Genomic DNA, 26,265 nt, shown 5'->3' with positions numbered 1-26,265 from the left:
GGGGAGGCAGAGCCATAGCGCTCAATTTCTCTGGCCTTATCTGAAGAGGAAGGGGATGGGGACATCCTTCACAGGCATGTATTTTTGGATTTCAGGACATGGTGGCATGCTGCTAGTTCCACTGACTTGGGAGTGGATTTGTTTCCTGCAAAACTGTCTCACACTCTTCCAAAGAAATAGCTATTCAATGTCCTGAGGACACTGCTGGCTGTTGTCCGTGGTTTAGTACCACAGACCTGAAAAGACAATGATGTAAAATGCTTTGGAAGCTGGATACTGCTTCAGTCCAGCAATCTGGTGAGATGCTCCTGGGACATCCTGCCTGATGACAGCCCTGGGGGGACCAGGCCTGGGTTCCAGGCAGGGACTGGGGTCCCCAGGAGGGTGGGAGGAGCTCCCCAGGACAGGCTGCAGCTACCTGGGGCCTTGTACGGTCAGCAGGCACCTTGCACAGGCCATACCATGATCATTAAATCTTTGCTGACACAGCCAGCTGGTCTCCAGCTCTGCAGAGCTTGCTTTTCCCTGCCCGCCGGGAGGGAGAGGTCAGCTCTTCTGCTGGGGATAATCCCCTGTGAGGGAAGGGGAGAGAGGAAGGGAGAATCCTAAGAGGAAATGACTCAACTGATGCATGAAGACAGATTCCTTCCCAGCAACCCCTTTCTGGGAGCTGCTGGCTGGTTTTCAAAATCCCAGGAGAGTTCCCTTTTGGAAGCCTGAGGAGGTGTGTTGGAAAGCCAGATCAGGTCTGATCCCCATGAATTATCAGGCAGCAGGACGTGTCCCTGGATGTGCTTGCTCTCTGGAAGAGCATCATCAGTAGATTTGAGGTGTTGTGAAAATTTGCCTTGCAGTGCCCTCATCTCCTGGTGCCATGTGTGCAGCCCAGAAAAGCCCACACACCTCAGTGCCTGGGTGCTTGGTTGGACTTGATGATCCCTGACAGTCCCTTCCAACTCAGCTTATTCTGTGATTCTGTAAATTCATGTTGGAGTGAAAAAAGGGTGCCTGAAGTTTTTTTTTTTTATTAATGAGGTTTCAGTTCAGCACAGTCTGCAAATTATTTTCCACTGTTTTTAGATGCTATTTATCCAAAAAGTCATTATTTGATGTATCTGCCTGTGTAGAGTGGACAGGGTCCCCCACTGCTTTAACTTGTAATCAGTGGAACTTCTGGGTTCTTCTGAGTTGTCTCAACTTGGGACACCTCCAATAGCCAAACCTGCAACATTTCCGTCCGACCATCCCCACAGAGATGCTGTCAGAGGACAGGCAGGGGGACAGAAGTGGCGGCAGCCCTACACGGTCCCCCAGTGTGGCAGGTCTCCCACTGCCTTCATGCCACCAGCTTGGGTGCAAACTTTGTTTGCCAGCTGGCTTTGTGCTGTTGGCTGTTTGCTCTTTGGAGCCATCAGCATTTTATTTAATGCTTTATTTTTATTTTATTTTATGCTTTAAAATGGTTTTTTTTGGTGCCCTGTGTGCTTTTGGGAGCAAGCTGTACCGGGTCAGCCCTCAGGTATTTCACCTCTCCCCCTACCCCTCCATAGCAATTAATGCTCCCACCCATGTGGGGTTTGGCAGGACCTGGGACTTCTCCAGGACTGTCTCCAGCTCTGGCCCTAAAGAGCAGATGGTCGATACCACCTTGGGGTGCCTTGCTGTAGAGGTCCTCAGGCTCTCCTGCCATCTTACCAAGCAAGAAGACGCTCATCTCCAGATACCCCTAAGGACTTGTGCTCCTGCTTCTACCTCCTGGCCTTGCCAGCTTTGACCCTGTTCCCAGCTCCCTGCCCTGAGCATGGCCCTGAGGAGAAGGGTTTTTTGCAGTCTTGGGTGACCCTGTGGGTTTCTTGTCAGGAACAAGCCTCTCCTGTTCCTGACTGGCTTGAGCAGAAAGCCCTGAAAGTGAAGAAAGTGAAGAAAGTGCTTCTCCAAATGTGAGAAAAAAGTCTCTCCAAAAGTCTTTGAAGGAAGTACTTATCCAAAAATGTTGTGCCTCCATGGTGCCCCCCTCCCCCAGCTTCAGCTGTGCCGTGTGGTGGGGACCCCCCAAGCAGAACCTAGACCAGATGTCCTGCAGGTTGGGATGTGATGGGAATGCCTGTCCCCCTGGTGCAGCTTTCTTGGCCCAGGAGCTGAGAGGGAAGTGCTGGCAGGTGTCCCAAGACCCCTGCCCCAGCAAGCAGGCTGAGCCCCAGCACTGGGCACTGCCTGCACCAGGGCTCCCTGCGAGGCTTGTGGGGGTCCCAGGCACCAGTGGCTGGGCTGCCATCGCCAGTACAGCGACATCCATAAAAAGGGTAAGGAGAAATGCTTCCTAAGTTTGACTCACAGCTGACACCTCCTGATCCCTCCCTCCGTCCTCAGGCTGGAGAAGTCTCCTCCTCACCCTTACCCTCCTGCCTTCTCTTCCTCCCACAGAAACCAAGGGGAAAACGGTTAAAAAAAAAATCTTCAGCGACTCCTGCCTCCGGACCGTGGCCTCGCTCAGCTTCTGGGTTTTCCTGCCCTGCTTATTTCCTTGGATCCAGCTCGATGGTAATCTGAACCGAGAAACATGAAGCTGCGAGACTTTCTGCTCACTCTGCTGCTCCCGGCCGGCTTCCTGTGGCGGGGCTCATGTGCTCAGCGCCCAGAAATCATCACCCAAGTCTCAAGCACAGAAGGTAAGCCTGGAATGCTTTCCAGGGTGGTTTTCCTTCCCTGAATTAGCAGAAAAGCCTGACTGCTGTTTCCCTCCGGCACAGATGCCTCTGCTGCAGACACACAGCAGATTTGTCGGGACGTTTGGGCTTGCTGAGGACAGCAGTGTAGGATTAGAGAGGATCGCGAGAAGCACCCACTTTCGTGTTTTTTGGCACTTTTTCCTTGGTTCTGTCTGGTCAGGAGTTACCCGTAGCAGTGCGATGCAGGAGAGGGGGATAACAGTGGATACCAGTCCAGCTTTCTGAACTATTCTGGGCTGGATGCTGGCTCTTAAGGGAAGTTTATGTTATTGCTCTTTCTTAAAATTGTATTTTTGGCAGGATGTGTCAGAAAATTTTTACTTTCTTATTGCATTGATTGCTAAAATGGTTTCATTTTTTTGAGTGGTTCCTGCAGCTGCATGTTATTTGGTATAAAAAGTGGTATAGGTCTTGTAAAGATATCCTTTGAATGGAAACAGGGAAGAAAGTACAGGAAAGTGTTAAATGCCACAAAATTATGTTTTCTGAAAAAGCGATCTTGCTCGCTCTCGATGCCAAGGGGGTAAGGATGTGAAAGCATTCCCCTTAGCTTAGATCCCAGGAGCCTGCTAGGAGGGAAATGGGATGGGCAGTGAGGGAAGCCTGGGAGGGGGAGGTGTGCAGAAGGACTGCTGGCCAATTCCTGCCTCTCCACTTCTTCCCAGACTGCCCTGTGGACCTGTTCTTCGTCCTGGACACCTCAGAGAGTGTTGCCCTGAGGGTGAAACCCTTTGGGGACCTGGTTACCCAAGTGAAAGATTTCACCAACCGGTTCATTGATAAGCTCACCCAGAGGTACATCCCCCCGGGGAGTTTATCTAGACTGCTTTGGGGATGGAGCCTGCTACTGGGTGGGATGCTGAGATTCCCCTGCATGTCTGTCCACAGAAGGAAAGAAGAAAAGCAGGGATGCTGGGGAGGGGGATGGGAGCATCTCCCCCCTCTCCCAATCCTCAGCTGCTCGGTTTTTTCTCTGTCTGTGCTGACAGCAGCAGTGCAGCTTTAGCAGGGCTGCTTGCACCCACTCTCAGGAAAGGCAGGAATTGCTGGAGCAGCAGACATGGCAGCCCAACCCCATCACCTCCGGGTGGCTGTGTGGTTACTGTGCAGTGCCAAAGCCAAGCTGGTCCCTGTGCTCAGGCCAGAGCCACCCAGGTGCACGGGTGGCAGCAGGACCCCTCTGGGGTTAGACTCAGCACTCACAGGGTAAGCTGCAGAGCAAACCCTCCCTTGCCACTGGTGCGCCCCAGCTTTGGGTGCCCCTTACCCACCCCATTCCCCAGCTCTTTGTCTGCCTCCTCCTCATGCACCTCTGCAGCCACCAACCAAGGTCGGACCCTGGCTTTCCCAAGGGAATGCCCAGGCATGCCCAGGAGCACCAAAGCTCCTGGATCCCAGAGGGGGTGGTGCTGGGCTTGACTGCAGGCAGAAGATCCATGGATGCACAGGAGCACCACAAGTGCTGGAGGCACTTGGGTCTTGCTGAGCTCCTCAGGCCAGCAGGAGATGTGTGCTGGTGCCCAGAGGAGCACTGTGGGCATGTCCCAGTGCTGCACCAGCTGGAAGGGTAATGCTCTGTCTCAGGAAGGTTAGGAGGGGCTTAGCAGCTCACCTGTCCATTGCCCAGGCAGAAGAGTTGTCTCACAAGGCTTTGAGTGACCAGGAGCCTTGTGCTTGGGAACAACCTGCCAGGCCTCCATCAGTGCAGGATCACTCTCCCCTGTGCAAGGCCCTGGGCTCAGTTCTGCAGTAGGATAGAGGGAACAGCAGTGGACAAGGCTCACGTGGCTTTGGGACAGCTCCTGATGGGAAGATGTGCAACACCACTCCTTTGGGACTGGCCCCTGCTTACTGAAGAAGAAATCACATCCCTTTGGGATTGGTCCCCATATCCTGAAAAGACCTTTTTTTGGGGCAGTGGCCAAAGCACAGGTAGTGCTTCTTTCCCAGGGAGTCACAAGTGCTGGATATGTCAGTGCACAGGACAGGGCTGCAACACACACACACTCATCCTTCCCCAAGTCAGAGCATCCTTCCAAGGGAGGCTGTCTGATTTTAACACAGCTGGAAGTGGAAAACCTCTTTGCAGGGTGTTTCAGTGATTGCCTGCCTTGCACACACACACACACCTGGTTGTCTGGCTCAGCCCCTCCTGCCCAGCTCCAGCCCCTGGCACCTCTTCCAGAAGCCTCTCTCGCCAAGCTGTTTGATCCCTGCAGATGCCCACCCACTGCATTGCTTTGCCCTTCCACCCACAGGACAAGCTACCCCGGGGCCCAGTGCTGTGCTTTGCATGGGAAGCATGTCTCAGCTTTGCAGGAGAGCAGGGAACCCTGGCAAATCCCTGTTCTGCAGAGGATTTGCATTTTCTGTGCTGGTGTGAGTGAAGCAAACCCTGTGTCCTGGTGCATCCATGCAGGTACTACCGCTGCGACCGCAACCTGGTGTGGAACGCGGGAGCGCTGCACTACAGCGATGAGGTGGTGCTCATCAAGAGCCTCACACCGATGCCCAGTGGGCAGAACGAGCTGAAGAACCGTGTGTCATCTGTCAACTATATCGGGAAGGGCACCTACACCGACTGCGCCATAAAGCGGGGCATCGAGGAGCTGCTCATCGGGTCAGCAGCGAGGCTGCAGCGGGCACGGCAGGGCCGGGGGGTGTGGCTCTGGTCGGTGGGAGCTTCTGGATTGGGACATCCCTGTGCATTGTGCAGAGCTGTCCCCAGGCTGGGAAAAGAGATCACAGCGTGGGGACAGGGGTGGCAAGTTGCTTCAGCTTTGCTAGGATGAGGCACGCCCTGACCACATGCCAGGGCACTGTCTGGGATGAGTGTCCCCAGGTGTCCACACCACACCTATCCAGCTAAATTCTTTCAACATTAAATCTTGTGTTTAAACCCTTCCAGTGGTTCCCATCACAAGGAGAATAAATACCTGATTGTGGTGACTGATGGACATCCCTTGGAAGGTTACAAGGAGCCCTGTGGAGGCCTGGATGATGCTGCCAATGAAGCCAAACTCCTGGGGATCAAAGTGTTCTCTGTTGCCATCTCCCCCAACCACTTGGTAGGGACCACACAACAGGGATGCTCCTGGCAGGTGGTCCCCAGTGGGACCATGGGACCCCCAGTGTGACAAAGGAGGGGCACTCAGAGCCTGCACAGGTGCCCACAGGTCTCACTCTGCCCTCCCCACCCCCAGGACCAGCGGCTGAACATCATTGCCACAGACCACGCCTACCGACGCAATTTCACTGCCACCAGCCTGAAACCCACCCGGGAGATTGATGTGGAGGAGACCATCAACACCATCATCGACATGATTGTGAGCACTGCCCACCCCATGCCCAGCCTGCCCCCTCCCCAGGCCCCCCTCTCCCTCTTAAATCCCTTCTCTTTGCTTTCTTGTCTTGCAGAAACTTAACACAGAGCAATCGGTGAGTGTGGCCCTGTGACTGAGCCTGTCCCCGACCATGGCTAGGGGGTCCCTGCCATGCAGGCAACCCCTGTAAGCCTGGGAAGCCCCCCCAGGGAAGGTGCAGGCTGACCCTGCTACTGCCACCTCCTCTAATGCTGTTTCCTTCTCCCTTCTGTACAGTGCTGCTCCTTTGAGTGCCAGGTGAGTCAGGCTTTTGAGAGCCCTGTCCCCTTCCCTCTTATCCCTCTGGTCCCAGGCAGTGCCTCAGGCTGGTCTAACCCACACATCTCTCCTGCAGCCTCCCAGAGGGCCCCCCGGACCTCCTGGCGACCCTGGCCATGAGGTGAGGGACTGGTTGTGGCTGTGCTGTGGGACTGGGACAGTGGGATGGGCTCACTGGGCATGCTCAGAGACCTGGAATCATTATCATAGAACCAAGAAGGTTGGAAAAGGCCCCCAAGGTCACCTGTGGGGCATGGACCCACACCATGCTCCCATATGGCAAACACCATCTGCTCCCTATATCTGTGGAGCATTTCTGCTCCCATCCTCCCTGCTCTTCTTTCAACAGGTCATCGTTCTGTTCCTGGGGATGATAAACTAACTGTGTTTCTCTCCTGTACTTCAGGGAGAACGCGGCAAGCCAGGTCTTCCCGGCCAGAAAGGAGAGGCTGGGGACCCAGTAAGTGAAGGACCAGCCCTGGTGACTCTGCATAGGGGCTGTTTTTTGGCTGCTTCTGGCCAGACCTCTCGGACACATCCTCACCAGCATCACCCTGTTTCCATGGGGTGTGCAGTCATGCATGCTGTGTAGTAGGGTGGCTCCTCCTCTTGCTACAAAGCTTCCTTGTTCCTCACCCAAAATAGCTGGCCCTCCAGCAGGACATGTCTCTGACTCATGTGTGCCAGCCCAGGGGTGGACTCTGGGCTCCCTCCTGCGTCCTCTGACACAACAAGCACAGCAGTGTTACAGGGAAACCTTTGGTAAATAACCTGAGAGCATGAGGAAACTATTTCTCTCCTCCTCCCTCTTTTATTTTACTAGGCACACTTATTTTTGGGAGGCATATTTCTTCCACACACCTAAGCATGCAGTTACCCATCTTGTGTGCTCCCAAAGTGGAAACCCCATGGCATGCACTTTTTCTTCCCAAGGGTTTTCTGCCCTTCCCTTTCCTCCCAAATGACGTGTCCCCAAGCACCCAGTTTCCCTCACCTCAATGAAGAGCTGGAGATGGTGGAGGTGAAGGCAGCTCCTCTTGGTCCTCCACAATAATCCTGTGCTCCCAGCCCAGGAAAACAAGGAGCAGAGTTATGGGATAGGCTCCTTTGTGAGAGAATGGCAGCTGAGTCCCATATCAAGAGTCTGGGGGGATGCTGTCCAGGGGTGGTGACTGTATCTGCCTCTGTAAGACCGTGTTTCTGTCCCCTAGGGCAGGCCAGGAGACATGGGACCTGTTGGCTACCAAGGAATGAAGGTATGTGGGGCTGCAGGCTCGCAGAGGTGGTTCAGAGGTGGGCCATGGGCTTTGTGCTGCAAGTGTTCTCATTCTCCGATTTTCCTTTCTCCCTTCCTCTCTAGGGTGACAAAGGAAGCCGAGGAGAAAAGGTGAGGACAGCAGAGATGTTTGGGAGAGATTCCTATGCCCCCATGAGTGGTTATCCTGGGCTGGCCCTGCAGCTGTGTGGTGTTGGGGTCTGCTACATGCCCCCACATCCACCCCTCCTGCTGGCACTGCCTGAGCCAGGAGCAGGGATCCAGCAGGATCCAGTGGGATCCAGTGGTGTGCAGAGGAGTGGTGAATGCCTGCATGCTCAGACTGAGCTGGTGTGGGGACTGCACTGCAGTGGGGGGATGGATCTGCTTTGCATGGACATCTGACACCTCTGTCCTTCCCTCTGCAGGGCTCAAGAGGAGCCAAAGGAGCCAAGGTCAGTCGCTGCTTTTGCACCATTGTTCTCTGTTTGATGTTTGGGAGGCATTGGGAATTTGGGAATCACTTCATGGTCCTGGTACTCTGTTTCAGGGTGAGAAAGGCAGACGTGGAATCGATGGCATTGATGGCAGGAAGGTAAATCTCTGCTCCAGGGCACTTTGCTTGGCCTGAGCACCCTGACTTTTGCCCCTCCAAAACCATTGTTGGGTGTGGGGATGAAGCCTGTGGGGCAGTGGAGTTCCCTCCCTGCAGGGCCATCCATCTGCCAGCCAGAGAGGGGCTGGAATTTCCCTTCCAGGGGTTTGGGATGATGGACGGGGTCTTCCCGTGAGTGTCACTCATTGGGAACCCCTGCTTTGGCTGCCTGACAGGGTGAAGCTGGATACCCTGGATTACCTGGCTGCAAAGGCTCACCCGGATTCGACGTAGGTACCCTGTAGGTGCTCCTTGCATGCAAATGAACAGCTCTGCCATGACGGTGTGTGGAAATAGGGAATTGCTTGGAAATGTGTGATGCTTATATCCCGGGCATGGCACCTCGGGGCTGATCCTGCAGCAGTCTGCCTCATCCTTGTCTGGAAGCTGTCCTCAGTTGCCCTGGGGCTGCCTGACATTTCATTTTCCCAGTTTCCCTGCTTTTTCCGTGCTCCCAGGATGACACATTTGTGGTGGCACCAGTGTCACTGTAGTCCAGCTACAGCAGCCCAAAACCACCTTTTGCTCTCATTTTCCTCTGAGCTTCAGAAGTTTCAGCAGTGTGGGTGCAGCATTGCGTGCACAGCTCCATGGTGCAGGAGTCCCTTCTGGCCATGTCCCTTCTGTCCATCCCAATTGGGAGCCGCCTGCCAGATGCTCAGTCCATGGCCAGTTTCCTGCAGATGGTGTCACCAGTTCGGGTTTCAGTGACACTGCCTTTAATTTCAACAGGGAGCTCAAGGCCCACCTGGACCAAAGGGAGATCCTGGTGCTTTTGGACCCAAGGGAGCAAAGGTGAGTTGCTCTGCCCAGCCTCACACAGAGGAGGGATGCTGGGGAGGAGCAGGAGGGAGAAGTGGAAATTCCTTGCACTGACTGGGGCAAGCCTGTCACAGAATCAGAATGGTTTGGATGGGAAGGGACCTTAAAGTCCACCTCATTCCATCCCCTGCCATGGGGGGTGGAACCTTCCACTGGACCAGGTTGCTCCAAGCCCTCTCCAACCTGGCCTCTTCACTAGAGGATGGCCTCCATCACCCACAGTGTGCCCATGGTTCGAAGGTGCCCACAAGCCTGGCACAAAACATCCCTGAGATATCAGGGGAGTGCTGTGAAAAGGTGGCTTTCACTAGGAGTGGATTAGGGAGGGATCTGTTGGGATGGGGAGACACCAAAACCCTGAAAGAGGCTTGGGGTGCACTGTGGCTCCTGACAGCCTCTGTGTTGTGGGAGCTGAAATCCACTGCTGGATGCAGTCTTGATGGTGCCTTGTGTTCTTGTGAAGGGGGAGCCTGGGAACGATGGAAAGCCTGGCCGACAGGGGATTCCTGGCAACCCTGGAGAGAAGGTGTGTGAAGAAGCACCCTTGTGTGAACATCCTCTTGCTCTCTGTGAGAGGACCCCTGCTACAGCCTGGGCTTTGAAGCAGAGCTTGCCCAGAGCTCTCCAAGTGCGCAGGGCTTTGATCCAGAGCTGACTTCTTGTTTGCATCCCCGTGCCTTGCAGGGAGTTCCTGGGAACCAGGGTGAGCCTGGACCAGCAGGAGAGACAGGTGACGAGGTGAATTCTCTACTTGTGATGCCCCTGTGTGTGCTTTCGGGCCATCCCCACCCCCTGACCACCTCTCTTATTTTTCCACAGGGTGCTCTAGGTGAGGATGGTCCTCCTGGAGAACGGGTAAGTGAGAGCACCTCTGCCCAGGGCAGGGGCTGGTACCCTCTGGAAGAGGAGGACGGGGCCTGGAGCTGAGCCTGCTCAGAGGTGGGCAGGGAGGGAGGGGTTTGCCCTGCTGGGAGCAGGCCCTGCTTTTGTGATGCCACCATCTCTTTGCAGGGCAGCAATGGAGAGAGAGGACCCCCAGGCTCGCCGGGTGACCGTGGGCTGAGAGGACAGCCGGTAACTGCACCCGCAGGGCAGCCTTCCACATCTGCTTGCAAGAGGGATGATGCTTGGAAGCCAGGGGCTGGGAATAGGTGTCCAGTGGCTAGTTCCACCAGCCTGTGGGCCAGCAGGCAAGCTCAGTGCCTTGACCTGCCAGTTTGGGAGGGATCTGCTGTTTCCCCTTTATGCTGGCAGGTGATCACCAAACAGCCAAAATCCAGAGGAGACCATGACCAGCAAGCCAAGAGCAAGTAAACACTGTCAACTCCTTCCTCACAACTGAAAAACCAGTTAATGAAGAGGAAAGAGTCAAGGTGTCCTCCTCTGGGTGCTCAGGGGCTGTGTGAGCTACCAGTGGCTCGGGCAGGAGGGCACAGGTACAATCAGCAGCAGGGCAGCATGAGTGGGTGTGGATGGAAGGGGGAACGCTCTTCCCTCCCCTTTTGAGTGGGAGTCACTAGGAAAGTATGTTTCCAGCCTGCTGGGGTGAGTCATCAAGTGTGAGCATGGGAGGGACAGGCAGGAACCCTCAGCAGGCCAGGACAGACATGTGGCAAGCGACAGCCATGCCACACATCAGAGGGAGGGGCAAGGGGTGCTCTGTGTGGGGTGGGGGTGGTGGGAGCCAGGACATTCCACAGCAGCACCCCATAATCCCATCCATCATTGCACCACTCATTTCCTGCCCCTGCAGCAAGGACGGCCAGCACCCAGCACCAGCTTGGAGGGGGGCAAAGGTCTGCCCTGGGGAGGGGGCAGCTCTGGCAGGGGGCTTCTGGCAGCCTCCCCCTTCCTGTTTACTGCTCAGGGAGCGCCAGTGCTGCTGCACGGCGTGTGCGGGGCAGATGTGTGGGACATGAAGGCACGCCAGTGTCCTGCAGTTAAATTGTTCAGCAGACGATGGGCTGCTTCCTTCCAACTTTGAGTCCAAGCACGAGGCTGCATAACCCTGCCAGAAACGTCTCAGGGCCATTTGGAAGTTGGGTTTTTTATTTGCTGTTTGGCTTATGCTATCTGGATGCTTCTAGGTTGCAAACAACAGCTTTGGGTCACCAACCTCTCAACTGCTTCCCTCAAATTCCCCTCTCCTCTGCCTCCCTGACTTGCTCGTTCCTGGCTGTGCGTCTGGGTGGGGAAGGTGCTGCAGAGCCAGCCTCGGTTTGGCAGTCACACTGCCCTGTTGGGATGCAGCTCTGCTGGATTTGTGGAAAGCTATTCAGTGAAAGGGAGCTGAGCCATGTCCATGGGGTATTTCCTTCTACTGGAACTGTTGGGGTGCAAAACCACTGAGACTCAGGATTTCTGCACCCTACTGGCCTGCCAGTTCTCTGCAAACAGCCTTGGCTCAGGCTTCTGGGTGTTAGCAAAAGAAAGGGGAGAACATTGGCAGTGAGAAGTGAGCGTGTCTCTCTTCGTCTGTAGCTCATTCACATGGAAATCCCCTTAGCTCCATAGGGATGGCAGGCTGGAGGAAAGATGCTGTGCTTCTTTCCATGCAGACTGCCCAGGGCAGGAGCTGCTCTAGAAGAGCAGCCATGGGTGCAGAGTGTGCTAGTTTGGGTCCAGGGCCTGTATCAGCAAAAGATTAATCTCTCCACACTTTTGCTTTTTTAGCACAAAATGGGTGGAAAAATGTCCCCTAGATGCAAGCTTCACAAGGCCTTCCTCTTAGGGCTATCTTCTTGGATTCAATGTGGCCACACTAGCCTTCTTCCATCTCTGACAGCTCCCTACTCAATTCCTGAATCTGACTCAAATCCTTGCCTGTTTGGATGACTGCATTTCCATCCCATTGTGGGTGCTGCACCCCTGATCCCCATTGCACACAGGTCCCTTTGCACCCACACCTGCTCCTCTGTGTGTGTTTTCAGGGACAGCCAGGACCACCTGGAGACCAAGGGCGGGAAGGACCCCTCGGTCCACCTGGCGATCAGGTAAGAGCTTGGTTTAACCTTCTGGATCTTAGATGGAAGTGGTTGGGATATCAAGGAGAGTAGGATGGGAGGTTTAACTGATGCCACAGCATCTTGGGGCAACTTCTCAGCATCTTCCAGACCAGGAAGCAAAGCTGGTGAAGAAGGGCAGGGATTTTTATGGGAACCCAGAATATGAACAGGGCCAAAAAAATGGAGATTTGGCTGCCGGGCTGTGGGCAGAACAACCTGCACACCATTTCCCAATCCCATGGAAACAGATGTTGACACATCTGACAGAACTGGAAACTGGCAAGTGCAAGATGCAGCCACCCACAAAATGTTCAGGCCTGGGGCCAGAAACTCCTCACTTCAATCAGGGGTGTCAGTGAGACATCTTCTGTCAGTGAGGATATCCTGACGTGGCCCCAGTGGTGTCCCTGACACTCTTGGGAGAGACAGCCTCTCCCAGAGCCAGTGTTCCCCAAGTCTGCTGACTGCAAGGTGTGACCCTCCTGCTCTGGGGTCTGCTTGTGCCTTGTGTGCCTCAAGAAACAGATCTCAGACCGCACAGGGTTGCTGGAGAGCAGGGTTGACCACCTCCAGCCTGAGGAACGCTTCTGTCCTCTGCACAATTGAAGGCTCCTTCTTCCCAGCTGATAACTTGAGGTCTGGATGTGTTGCTGGGTCACTCCTTCATGGCCATGGCACTGATTACAATGGCCAACAAGATCTTTGCACCTGAGCAAGCACACCTTGACATCACCCTTGGACTGGGCTCTGTAGGACAACTCCCCTTCTACCCACACCATTGGAGTTTTGATGGATCCCAAGGTAGAGGAATGTATCAAGATAAACTCTCCCACACTGGCAGAGCAGGACTCCCACAAGAGGTGAAGCATGGAGGCCAGCATGCAGACAAATGTGAGACAGCTTTTAAACTCCTTTCTGCTTGGCCAGGTGTTGGAGAGACCTTGGAGAAGATCTGGAGTGCAGAACATGAAGGGGGGGGCTGTTGCATTCATATTGTCCCCAGCATGGGTGACCCCCATGTCAGACCTGCACTGTGCAGAGGGAGTTTGGCAGTATCCAGCTTGCTCAGGTGTCTTTTTGGGAGGTGGCCCTGGTGGGAAAGCAGTTCTTCAGATGTGTGCATGTAATGACCCACTGATCAGTGCTGCAGGCTCGTGCCAGCAAAGGAGGCTGGGGCTGGAGCCCCAGCTGCCTCTACCTCTGTGTGGTAGAGGCACATTCCAGGTTCAAGGCAGGAGAAAGACCATGTAGAAGACAAAAATTTGGTGCAAGTGTGGTGGGGAGCCAGGCTGGGACAGATCATGCTTTCAGCCAGCCTTTCCTGTTGGGGAGGAAGAAGAGGAAGAATGGTCTTTCCTGTGGGCCACCAGTTTTCCCTCCCCACCACTGAACTTGAGTCAAACCCCTGTCAGAGAGGGAAGCATTACAAAAGCAGCTCCAGTACCTCCTCAGGCCAGAGGCTGCCCCAGTGCTCCCACCACTCCAGGGAGATTTGAAAAGTAGTTGCAAAGTGATGATGATTTTTCCATGAGCTGAGGAAAAATGCTTGTGTTTGGCCAAATTAAAAAGAAATGTGTAATTAGGTTTGGGTAAGAGTGGGACCTTGGCAAACACAAGTATTTTTCAAGCCATGTTATCTGCAAGCTCTGGACCCTGGAGTGTGTTTCTCTTGGCAAGGGGAAAGTGCTCCCACTATCCTGTGACTCCCTTTCATCCTGTTTCAATCTGAGAGAAGCTAAAGGCCAGCATGCTCTTTCCCTGAGCCTTGTGGGACAGGTTTGGTGGCCCTTCTCTATTCCTGGCCATGGTGCCCGTCCCTCCTGTCGGATGCTTGTTGCACCCAGAGAAGTAGTGGACAAGATTTACTCACCCCAAATCCTGTGTCATTCGTCATAAACTCCTCCAAGGCCATGAGGGATTTGTGCTGTGCGGCTGCAGTGAGGACGAGACTGGCGAGTGTGAGCCAAGGGTGCCATGGCTCCAGCCTTGGCTGGTGTGAAGGATCACAAGTTCCTGTCATTCCTTCCAAGATTTCTCTCTTCTGGGCTTTTGTGCAGAAGTAAGGTCACATGCCTCAAAGCAGTTCAGTGCTCTGCACTGTGCTATTTTAAGTTTTCTGTGCCCACAAGGACACCTTTCCTTGGAAGAAGGGTGTGTATGGCATGTATGGATGTTCAGCACCAGCTCTCTGCATCTCTCTGTCCTCTCCATTGCCTGGGGACTGGCTGCACAAGCAGCTCCACACAAAATCCTGCCTGAATATTTGATGTGATGCCAGAGCATCACTACCCACTCATTGTCCACCATCATATTCCACCTCCTGGAAAGCAAACCCTGCAAAGGGCTGTGGGGACTGAGCAGAAGGTGGAGGGGGTCCCTTGGGCACCTGTGGAGCTCTCAGAGAAGAGAGCTCTCCTCCTGCCTCCTCTCCTCTCTCGTGGTGTCTCTGGCCAGCCCTGCAGCTGGTGGAGCAAGCATTCACTGCCCAGATGGGATGTAGCACCTTTGGTCTGTTCCAGCACATGCTGCCAGGGCTCTGCAGCCTCCTTAGAACAGAAACTCCCCAGAGCCATCCTGGCTGTGACCCAGACTTGTCCAAGCCATAAAGCACATGGAGGTTTGTGTCACCTTCAGGGTGATGTGCTTGCACCAAGGACTGTCCTCCAGGGGCACCTGTGTCATGGCTGATGAGGTGCCACTGTGCCACACAACTGTGCTTTGATGCAAGAAAGCATCAGCCTGTCCTCCCTGGTCCTTGTCCCACCAGGTCCTCTGTTACTGGGGTGAGCTCTGAAGGAGAGGGATGGCTTTGAGGGCCTCGGCTGCCACTAAAAGCACATGATGTGTGGCCCATACCTGCGTTGTCACACCTTAGCCCAGAAAGCTTTTGGGTTTGGTTCATGCTTATCAGGGATCTACCTCCCACAAGGTTTTGCACAGAAAATGGTGTTAAGGGAGGAAGGAGGAAAAGGAGAAGCCAGGCACGGCTCCTGAAGCACCTCCCCATCAGTATTCACCCTCATCTATAGGTCCATTTTAGGGCTTTCCAAGGTGGATCTGACTTGCAGATGGGCACCTCTATCCATCAAATCACAAAACAAAGGAACCAGCCCTTCAGGGCAGGAGTGGCAGCAAGAGAATGCCCCTTTGAGAGAGTTTTCTGTGTTTCCCTAGGGTGAGCCTGGACCTTCAGGACCCAAAGGCTACAGGGGAGATGATGGCCCCCCCGGCAGTGAGGTCAGTGCTGCTTCATCATTGCTTTTTCTGCAGGGAGGGGATGCAGGGACAAGCAGCAGGTGCTGCCCATTAGGGCTTTCCCCAAATCCCGTGGATACTGGAACGCTATTGAACCTATTGGTGCAGGCTGGCACACACGTCCAGGCATTTCCATGGGTCCTTAAGGCCACAGCTGCCTTTTCCCCCACCTCCCACAGGTCATTTCTTGGAAAGGTTATAGCTACACCACAGGAGCTTCCCATCATGGGAGCTGGGGAAGATGCTGTCTGGGGGCAGCTAGACCTGAATCTGCCAGCAGGTTTGATCCCCAGGGTGAGGAGCAAATGGAAGCCAAGCACAGCTGTTGGCTTACATAGAAATCCTAGAACATTTGATCCTAGTTTGAATCCTAGTTTGGATTGAGACAGACCTTAAAGCTCATCCTGTTACCTCCCCCCTGCCATGGGCAGGGACACCTTCCACTATCCCAGGTTGCTCCAAGCCCCATCCAACCTGGCCTGGAACACCTCCAGGAATGGGGCAGCCTGTGCCAGGGCCTCCACAGCCTCTGAGTAAAGAACTTCTTTCTGACATTTAATCTAAATCCTCACATTGCTCTTGTATAAGCAGAACACCTCCATGGTGGGCTCATGTTGGTAGCTGGTTGCCTCAGAAGTCATTGTCTTCCCAGATCAGATGACGTTGTGCAATGCTTGACTCCTTCTTCTGCCCCTTTCAGGGCCCAAAGGGATTGCCTGGAGCACCTGGGCTGCCTGGGGACCCTGGGCTGATGGGAGAGAGGGTGAGTGGTACTGCTGGGGAGATACACTGTCCGAGGAGACCAGCATCCTGCTGCCATGCTATCTGAGGGGTCTGCATTTCTTTATCTCATCTGTGTCTGCCTTCCTTTCCAGGGGGAGGATGGTCCTCCTGGGAATGGCACAATTGGATTCACAGGTGCCCCAGTAAGTTTTTTGTGCTGCCTTGAAACTGTTATACCATTATGTCTACTTGTCCAACCTAACACACTTCCTTTTCTCCATCCCCAGGGGCAGCCAGGAGACAGAGGCAACCCTGGCATTAACGTAAGTGTGCTGCTTCCTCGGCCACACAGGATTTACCCTTGGTGGTGGTTTGGCACTTGGAACTTCTCTGTCAGCTGCATGTTGGAATGGGCTCCCTGAAGCAACCTGCATCTCCAAAACCCTCTTTTCCCTCTGCCCACCTCTCCCTGCAGTGGATGCTTCCAGTGGAAGCGTCCTGCTGTGGCTGTAACACGCAAGAGCAGCAGCTTGCAATGGGTGCTTTCTGAAGCAGTCCCAGAGCCAGAGTTTGGGGTTGGGAATGTCACCCAGGTGAGCTGGATAATGGTATGCTGAGGGATCGATTTAGTGTTGGGTCAGAGGTTGGATTCGATCTTGGAGGTTTTTTTCAACTTAAATGATTCCATGATTCTGTAGCAGTGAAAACCACAAAAAAATTCTTGCCATCAAGATCGCTGAAATCTGGTGCTGGGAGCCTATGTGCTGCTCTCCGCCCCTGTCCCAAGCCAGCTCACAAGGTTACCACACGCCAGCACCAACTTCACCATGCTAGCAACAGCTAGTCACGCAGCAGTCTCATCCATACTGTTTTTCAGGGAACAAAAGGCTATGTTGGACCTAAAGGTGATGAAGGGGAAGCTGGCGACCCTGGCAATGATGTGAGTAATCATGCTGAATCCTTTCCCTGTGAGCACAGTGCAGGAGCCTTGGGCAATGATGGACCAGAGCCCATCAGAATTTGTAAATATTCTGCCTTTTGCCTCTGAGCAGTGACTGATGGATGGCAATGGGAGCTCCCTCCAGGTGTTCATCCTGTGTCTGACAGCTGGCAAACCTTCACATTTGTTAAGCTGAGATGGGCATCACCTCTGCAAGGCTTTGTATGCTTCCAGACAGCACTGATGATGATGGCACTGGTGATCTGAGCTTTATCACTGCCCTATGGAGGGTGATTTCCCCAGTGTCCCTTCCAAGTCGTCATTTAATTGGGTATAGCAACCTCAGATATTGCTTCAGTGGTGAAGCAGGGCTCATGAGATATCTGGAGGGAAAGGTGCTGTGTGGGAATCCTTAAAATCAGACGGTTTTGGTAAAGCTGCAAAAGGCAGGCCCTAGAGACAGCAGAACTGTGATTAGAGCTAAGCAGTAGCCATAAGATTTGTCAGCAGAAAAGTTATAAAAGAAGTAGAAAAGTAAGGGCAAATAGAACAATGGTCTGTGTATTAATACTTGTCTAGAATAAATCCCTAAGCTACAGGTAAGTATATCTAGCGAGATATTAGGAAGTTTTAAGCTTAATAATGGAGCTCTGTGCATTGTATTTTAAGGTTTACAAGTAGATATTGTATCCAAAAGAAGCAAGCATTGTTTAACCAAAAGGAGGTGTGCTTATAGTGGTTGGATGGAGATACTGTCAATATGCTTTTGCTTTGTGTGATTGGTCAAAAATCTTTTAAAGTTGTAACATTGAGTTCTTTGTCTGCTGCCTGGGATGTGAGCTGCTGGCGTCTTCCCATTGTCATCACCATGCAATGAGACTGATGCTGGAAAATGAACAGCTCGAGATGTGTTCCCCAGCAGTCCTGTCCCGTTTGTGATTTGTACACAGACGCCCAGCCAGCGATAGTGCTGCCCCTGACACATACAGATTTATGAGATTTTGTTTTGTTTTCATTCCAGAACCTGACCCCTGGGCCCAGTGGCATCAAAGGAGCCAAGGGCCACAGGGGACGTGAAGGTCCCCCGGTAAGTAAGGACCCTGGCAGGGTTGGCCCCAGTGGCATGCATCCCACCATTCCTCCATCCCTCCATCCATCCCTCCATCTCTTCATGCTCTGGGTACTCTGGGAGCAACATCAAGCCATGCACACATTGTGTATCCTCACTGCCTTCCCACCTGGGTGTACGTGGCACATGTGGAAGTGGATCTTCTCCTTCCACCTCAGCGCAGCAGCAGGGAATCATGCAAACAAGCAGATATTCCTTCTCCAAGTGCAGGGGCTAGCAACTGGGAAGCCAAGAGGCTTTTCACAACTCTGCATTGCGTGGCAAGGTATCATTAGAGTACACCACAGATAGGACTGACTGCTCCTATAACTCCTCTGTGCTTCTGTCTGACAGGGACCACCAGGACCCGTGGGGCCTCCAGGACCAGATGTGAGTGGAATGGGATTGGGGTGCTGCCTGCTGGCCTGCTCTGTGCATTGCTTTTGCTGTTAATCAAACATTTCTTTTCCTCTGTTTTCAGGAATGTGAAATCTTGGACATCATCATGAAGATGTGCTGTGAGTATCCCTGTACCTCTCCTCTCACCTTGCTCACTGTCTTGCTAAGCAAGAGGCAGCTGACTTTTCCCTGTTCTCAGGCAGTGGAATGCCATCCATGGGCATCTCTCCACTTTCATGAGCCATAATTAAGTCCCCTTGATCCATGCACCTCCAACTCCATCTCTAGAGTAGCTCATAAAACTGTGTCTCACTTTTATGTGGCATAGACTGGTTTTTCTGTGGTTCTGTACAGGGAAAACATAAGCAAAGTTGTATAAAATGCTTGAGTGGCCCATTTTGCAATGGTTTTTTTTTTCCTAAATATCATGGTCTAAATTCCCCCCTGGGAAGGGGGGGGCCTGGTTTGGGGTGTCCTGCCATGGGGAGAAGTAGCACATATGTCCTGCAGAGGACTTCTGGCCCATGGCCAGTAATGAAGTGCTGGAAGGACACAGGGTACTTGGAGAACTGACTGTGAGCTCTATACTCTGGTGATTTACTTAGCTGTTATTTTTATTTAAATAAGAATGCATCAGCATGTGCAGACACAGAGCTGCATGTGTGTGTGGTGCTCCAGGTCAGGGCATCACAATCTGAAATGGGAAAGAATCTGGGTATTTCAAGTGGGAGAGAAATCTCAATGAGCTTGGATTGTTCAGGCCACGTGTCTGTGGGTTTGCTGAGATACAAACCTGCAGTCTGCATTAGGGTGTGAAAAATCCTTTTGTCAAGCATTTTAATGTTGTCTCTTTCTCTCCCTTTTCCTCTAGCTTGCTGCGGTGAGTGTTACTAGGCAAAGTTGCTCTGCAAACATTTGCTAGTTCTTCTCCTTCCTTGCACCCCTCCCTTTCCCTGCTCTTTGCCTTCTGCTATGGAGATGTACTGAGAGCCTGTGAGGGAGAACCAGGCATAAGCCAGCCAAGGGAGGGCAGGAAGCACTCTCTGAGAGTGCCACACTGATTAGAGGCTGATTTGGATGGGTTCTGCAACTGGTAAACGGCTGTCAAGGGTGCCCTGTGCCAGCAGGATGGATTTTCTCCTCCCATTTTACAGTTGGGATGTCTGTTCTGGGCACACTGTGGATCTAGCTCTGTCCTCTTCCTTCCAAATCTTGTGCTGGTCAGCAGAGGAATGTGCTGGGCTTTACTCCCTCATGCTTCCCTGGTAGGTTGGGTTTGCAGTCCAAAACCTTGAAGGGAGAGCCAAGGGCACATTATGTTCTTCAGCTATGAGAAAGAGGGGAGCAAACTGAGTCAGTTTCCTCCTGCCCACCAGTGCCACCTCTGTCCTGCTGGGCTGGATGAATGGAAGAAGTGAGAAGGTTTATGAGGAAATGGGTTATGGAATAATTACTGGGTGGTTTAAGGGTACTCACAGCCTGAAAATGCTACATGTCTTATTAGGGAGCAAATGCACATGGAAAAATTTGTAAACTGGCTCTCAAGTCTCCTATGCAGCTATTCTCCTGCATTGTTTTACATCGTGCTCTGGGGCATAGGCACCCAGCTGGGCAGGGCTGCAGGAGGCATCAGCTACTTCCTTTAGAAATGCTTCACTGCAAAACATGTCCCTCCACTCCTGTGCCTTGCTCCAGAGTGCACCTGTGGTCCTGTCGACCTCCTGTTTGTGTTGGACAGCTCCGAAAGCATCGGCCTGCAGAACTTCCAGATTGCCAAGGACTTCATCATCAAAGTCATCGACCGCCTGAGCAAGGATGAGCGGGTCAAGGTGAGATTTCCACTGAGTGCTCTGAAATCCTTGTGTGAACTCACTTATTTTTCACTGCAAGCAGGAAAATGGGGAGGTGCCCCCACTCCAAAAAGCCTCCACCAGGCTTGGCTTCAAGCTGGGGGTGGATCTTCCCAAAATCATAGAGTGATGGAAATTAGACAGCAGATCATTGTCCCAAAATAGACATTTCACTCTTTTTGGGCAAAGTGACCCTGTTTCTTCCATGTCCCAGAGCAGATGGTGCATCGAGCGTTCAAACAGCCTGATCAATCAGTGTCTCAGTCTCTCCCTTGTTCTGATTAGCATTTCAGGTGTTTGGAGTGTGTTGGAAATTTCTGATGTCCAACTCCCACTCTTGGATTTAGGTCACCAAATACGCACTCTACTAAAAATGACTCTTGCAGCCCAAACCCAGCAATACTGTCCCCATAGTGAGTCTTTCAGTCTGAAGAGGGACAGAAATGCTTGCTCTCCTTCCTAGCTCCCCTCTGGTAACCTGCTGCATGTTTTATTTGCCTCTGTGATTTGAAGGGCTGTTGGGAATCCAGACTTTCCTGAAGGTGTAACCAGCCACATTTAAAGCACATAATCTGCTATTGAATACTAGTGTGGTGGGCATACATGGGGTTTTTTTGTTGGCAAAGAGCCAGTAATACACAGAAAAGGTAGGCCTGGGTAGCAAAACCACTGTGTTGGAAGAAAACCAGGAGTTTTGAAAACATATCTTTTCATGGAAGCATAGAATCCCCTGAGCTGAAGGGGACCCAAGGATCAAATCCAGCTCCTGACTCTTCACACAGGACAATCCCAAGAATTCCACCATGTACCTGAGAGTCCAGTGGCTGCTGTTGAGATCAGTGAGCTGTGAGATCTAGGTTTGAGTCTCTTTTTCACTTACTGTCTCACCAAACTGGTCCCAATGTGCATCCACTCCTGGTGGGGCTCTGCCTGGCCAGAGTAAGTCAGAAGAGAAATATCAGAGCCTGCCATGAAGGCATTCAGCAGAAACCATCAGCAGATTCTGAGCTTCTGGGTTCCCCTGAGGTATCTGCCCCTAACTGGTTTCTGTTGTGTCCCACAGTTTGAAGCTGGGGAGTCCCGTGTGGGGGTTGTGCAGTACAGCCATGACAACACGCAGGAGCTGGTGGCCATGGGGGATGCCAACATCGACAACATCGGAGCGCTCAAGCAGTGAGTCTGTGGGGTCTGGCCCAGGGGACCCTACTTACCCCCCATCCTCCATATTGAGGCCAGCAGCTCCTGCAGCTGCAATGATCTAGATGTCCTTTAGTAGAAGGTAGTGGTTGGTGGCATCCTAAGTGGTGCTAAGGCTGAACTAAGGAGCATGCCAGTTTTCCACCCAAATCCCCACGCAGGGGTGTCTCCCTGGTCACAAGCTATGTTCTTGCTCCTCCAGTACCCATGGGCAGGGCTGGCAGGCTCACTGGTGTCTGTCCTTGCAGGGCAGTCAAGAACCTGCAGTGGATCGCTGGGGGCACCTACACTGGGGAGGCCCTGCAGTTCACCAAGGACAACCTGCTGCGGAGGTTCACATCCGACAAGCGCGTGGCCATCGTCATCACAGATGGGCGCTCCGACACCCTGCGGGACCCCACCCCGCTCAACTCCCTGTGCGATGTCACCCCGGTAAGGGCATGGGAGACCTGCCGTGCGGCAGCTGTGCAGCACAGTGCAGGCTCTTTGGGCGTCTCCATGTCCTTGCTGCACAAGGCTAGGGCAGGGGCACAGGTGTCGCTAGAAGCACTTTCACAAAGTGGCAGGCATACACAGTTATGGATGCATTAGATGATGAATGGATCCAGTGATGGACTCGAACTTGCCCGCAGGTGGTTTCCCTTGGGATCGGTGACATTTTCCGGAACCCTCCAAATCCAGATCACCTGAATGACATTGCTTGTTTAAGCAGACCAACCAGGCCAGGACTGTCCATTCAAAGGGACAACTATGCCGAGCTCCTGGATGACACCTTCTTGCAGAACATCACCTCATATGTCTGCCAAGGTGAATAAAAGGCGGTGGCTGGAGACAATGGGAAAGGTGACGAGGGATGCAGGATGCCCTCCCTTGTGTCCCCCCAGTCATGCTCTTAAGCAGGGACAAGGGTATCTCATGTCTCAGAATACTTTGTGGTCAGGTCCGCATCCTCACCTGCTGCAGGACATGTCTGTCCACACCATTTTTCATGCTTGTTCATAGCCTTTGCACAGGTGGCAAAGGTGGGTGTTCACCTTCTGCAGGTAAACTTCTGTCCCTTCTGTGCCTCTATGGGACAAGTGGTTTTCCTGGGCCAGCTGGTGACATTAATCTCTCATATATTCTTAACAGAGAAAAAATGTCCTGACTACACCTGCCCAAGTGAGTATTGACTCCTCATGCCATGCTGAAGGGTGGTGTGATGGGGGAAGTGGAGCTTTTGTTTGTGGGAATGCATGGTTTGGGCACCTCTTGCAATGGGGATGCTCCTGGTCTGGAGAGGTGAGCAAAATCTGTCAGACACTCTCAGGGTCTCTCTCACATGCACACCCCAGCCCAAAGCAGCTGGGGAAAAGCATAGGTGGTTGCTTCTCTGGCATTTCAAACATAGAGAGGTGGCTGTGAATGTTCGCAACCCTCCCAGGTTTTAGCAACTGACCTCATTACCTGTTTCCATGGCAGGGATATTGGAGAAAGGTGCTTGAAAAGTGAGAACAGGGAGGGTTTAATGGAGTACACCTCCAAGTCAGAAATGTAATCAGTCCTCAGAATTTCCATGGAAAGAAGTGAGGAGGATGAAGTGGTTCCCCAGACATGCAAGGAGAGCCACTGTGTTTAAACAAGAGTCACTAGACTAGACTCAGCCAAATAAACATCTACAGCCTATCCTAAACCAAATAAAAGAAGGAATGAATGGGTGAAAGGACAAGTGTAGGACAGCACTGGGGGAGGGGAAAGAAAGCTAGCATGAGTGGAGATTTCCCGAGTCTGACAAGGCAGGAAGCCTGTGAGACAAGCCAGTGACTTTATTGGCTTTCCACGGAAGAGCCAAAGTGTAACAAGCCCTGGACCTTTCCCCTTGCAGTCACCTTCACCGGGCCAGCAGACATCACTCTGCTGGTGGACAGCTCCACCAGCGTGGGGAGCAAGAACTTTGAGACCACCAAGAAGTTCGTGAAGCGGCTGGCGGGGCGGTTCTTGGAGGCCAGCAAGCCCACTGACGACTCTGTGCGCATCTCGGTGGTGCAGTACAGCGGCCGGAACCAGCAGAAAGTGGAAGCTCAGTTCCTGTACAACTACACGGTCATTGCCAAGGCCATTGACAACATGGAGTTCATGAATGATGCCACGGACGTGAACTCTGCTCTGCAGTTCATCACAGAGCTGTACCGGCGCTCTGCCCGCACCGCAGCCAAGAAGAGGGTGCTGGTGTTTTCTGACGGACACTCCCAAGGGATCACTGCCAGGGCCATTGAGAGGGCTGTGCAGGACGCACAGAAGGCTGACATTGAGATCTACGTGCTGGCAGTGGGAAGCCAAGCCAATGAGCCCAACATCCGTGTCCTGGTCACGGGGAAGAGCGCAGATTACGATGTGGCTTATGGGGAGCGGCATCTTTTCCGTGTGCCTGACTACAGCTCTCTGCTGCGTGGTGTCTTCTACCAAACTGTGTCCAGGAAGATAGCTGTTGACTGAGCATCTGGGTGGGTTTCTGCCAAGGCCATAGCTGCTTCTGTCTCACCTAAAAAATTTTAACAGTATTCTTGACCAACCTGAGGAATTTACATCTATGCAGATAACATAGTGCCACAGCCTGGCTGTACATAGTCCCCTCCTTTCTCTCTCTGCTTCATCATCTGAGTCTCTACTCTGTTAGCCTCAAATTCCCTCACTGCCCATGACTGCCCTCCCTCCCCACAGCAGGAAAACACAAGCACACCTAGCAATAAGCCATCAGAACACAAATACCAACCTCATCCCACTGTGTTTTTGCCAAGAATCAGAATGAGGGCTTTTGTACCACTAAGATCCAGCCTGGTCTCTTAAGGCTGATTATGCTCTTTTTAGCTACCTTTTTTTTTTTTTCCATTTCCTTCTCTCTTTCACACATCAGTTGAGCACTTGCCCAGCTCATCATGATCCTAACCTAATGCTGTGCTTTGAGTGAAATATTCACACTTCAGCAAGCTTTGAGAGAGGATCATTGTCACAGCTGGCAAGTTTGGTTCGTGTCTCCTATGCCTGGGGAGGAGGGAGGGCTGGACGGCACTACCCAAGCTGTGTGCAAGCATCTCTGGTCTCCAGAGCCAGGGGATGGAACACTCACTTCCCAGGGCTGGGGTAGAGGTGGGTGGTGGAGCATCCCTCGGAACTGATGCTCCCATTCAGGGCAGGGAGGCTGGACACCAACCAAAGGAAAGATGGGCAGCAGCCTTTGGGGAGGGGGAAACCCTTAAAAGAAGAAACATAACTGCACTCCTTCACTTACTGATCTCATGGTCCTACAGTGAAACCAGGAACCTCATGAATAACCTGATAACTTGTTTTATAGTTCAAGCTCTATTCTGGAAATTTTCTCTGAGCCCAGTTAGTGGGATTTTAAAAATTTTTTTTTATTTTTTTTTTTTTTTTTTTTTTTTTTTTTTTTTTTTTTTAAAGAGCAAGCTGACTTATTCCCAGTGAGCTCTCTTGGAGTACTGTTTCTATACGACCACCAAGGAGTTAGGCACCTGGGCCCTAGGGAAACCCACTAACTGCACATATATTGAATTAAGGCCTCATCCTCAGCCCAGAGAAGTCAAGTGAAAGGCTGCCATCATCTCCCAGGGTCTTTGACTCACACTCTAAGATATATTGACAAAGGTGCTATCACTTATGTGGGTGATGTGGGCCCTTGGTGTTTACACAGTTGTTTCCAGGACCACACTGAAAATGTGGTTTGGCTGGGTGAGATTTTGTTTCAGCTCTTCCACTGGTGCTCTTGCTATGAATTCATGCACTTCGGAGAAACCAACAGCGACTGCCAGGTATCGGCACCCCAAACTCCTTACTTTGTATCCAAAACCCCATTGTACCAGTTAGTTTTATTTTATGCCTGTGTTTTACTAAAATTGTCCACTTTGGAAATTTGTCAAATAAATTGTTTTACACAGTCTCTTTGGTTGTTTGTCTGACTTTCTCCCTCCCAGATCTTGATTTTACATGCTAAGAGATCTCTAAAAGGTTCTTGGGGACCCCACACCTCTGTGTCCCGTGGCTTGTCACAGCTTTTCACTGTGGATTCCTGCAAAGTGACTTGTTCCCCAGGCAGTGGGGACATTCAACAGGACATGGTCTCATGTGCTCCTCTTAGTCATGCTGCCTCCATGTCTGTGGAGATGCTTGTTGGGCTCCCTGGAGCGCTGGGGACACCTCACTCACAGCTGGAAAGTCTGAGGAACAGCTGTGGGGTGGCTCTGCGGGTGGCAGCTGTTGTGTCAGATCTCCTGCTCTCCTCTCCATGGGAAGTCAGGAAAAAATGCCTTCACATTTGCCCTAAGAAAGGCAGGTTTTGTTACAGCTCAAGAAGTAACAATTAATGGTTTGCCACAGTCCTTGGCATGAGTCAGGCATGGAGGAACATGACAGGAACAAGCCCTTAGGCTACACATTTGTGGCTAGGGATGCCCAGCCCATAGGATGGGCAACGGCCAGCAGAAAGGGGTGGGAAAATCATCCCACCTGGGCCATATCCAATGCAGGGATGCAAAAGGCACCTGGGGAAAGACCTCCCTGTCTTTGGGCTGGTTTACAGCTTTTTGCTAAAAAAGGTTGGTGGCAGGAGGGACCTTTCCTGTTTCTGTTCGTTTTCCTCCTCCACTCCTAACCCTGCCCTAGCATTTTCCCTCTGCAGAAAGGAAAAGACGA

At 52.4% G+C, this 26,265-nt stretch overlaps 1 protein-coding gene across 1 annotated transcript; it reads left to right on the top strand.

Annotated features, from left to right (window-relative positions):
* Positions 1-2,433: 2,433 nt before the first annotated feature.
* On the top strand, positions 2,434-25,515 carry COL6A1 (collagen type VI alpha 1 chain). The gene is made up of 35 exons (XM_041406125.1): positions 2,434-2,669; positions 3,395-3,524; positions 5,149-5,349; positions 5,638-5,797; positions 5,933-6,055; positions 6,147-6,167; positions 6,329-6,349; positions 6,447-6,491; positions 6,777-6,830; positions 7,582-7,626; positions 7,731-7,757; positions 8,054-8,080; positions 8,176-8,220; positions 8,457-8,510; positions 9,013-9,075; positions 9,566-9,628; positions 9,787-9,840; positions 9,922-9,957; positions 10,114-10,176; positions 12,033-12,095; positions 15,282-15,344; positions 16,063-16,125; positions 16,238-16,288; positions 16,373-16,408; positions 16,963-17,025; positions 18,047-18,112; positions 18,488-18,523; positions 18,615-18,651; positions 19,404-19,412; positions 20,228-20,361; positions 21,446-21,555; positions 21,828-22,011; positions 22,212-22,386; positions 22,711-22,740; positions 23,444-25,515. The coding sequence occupies exons 1-35, from the start codon at positions 2,561-2,563 to the stop codon at positions 24,052-24,054; spliced, it is 3,072 nt and encodes a 1,023-aa protein (XP_041262059.1). The 5' UTR covers positions 2,434-2,560; the 3' UTR covers positions 24,055-25,515.
* Positions 25,516-26,265: the final 750 nt, after the last annotated feature.

Source organism: Onychostruthus taczanowskii, unplaced genomic scaffold, assembly GCF_017590055.1.
Source record: "Onychostruthus taczanowskii isolate IOZ18803 unplaced genomic scaffold, ASM1759005v1 scaffold241, whole genome shotgun sequence".
Classification (NCBI taxonomy): Eukaryota; Metazoa; Chordata; class Aves; order Passeriformes; family Passeridae; genus Onychostruthus; species Onychostruthus taczanowskii.
This window is presented reverse-complemented; position numbering and strand designations above follow the sequence as displayed.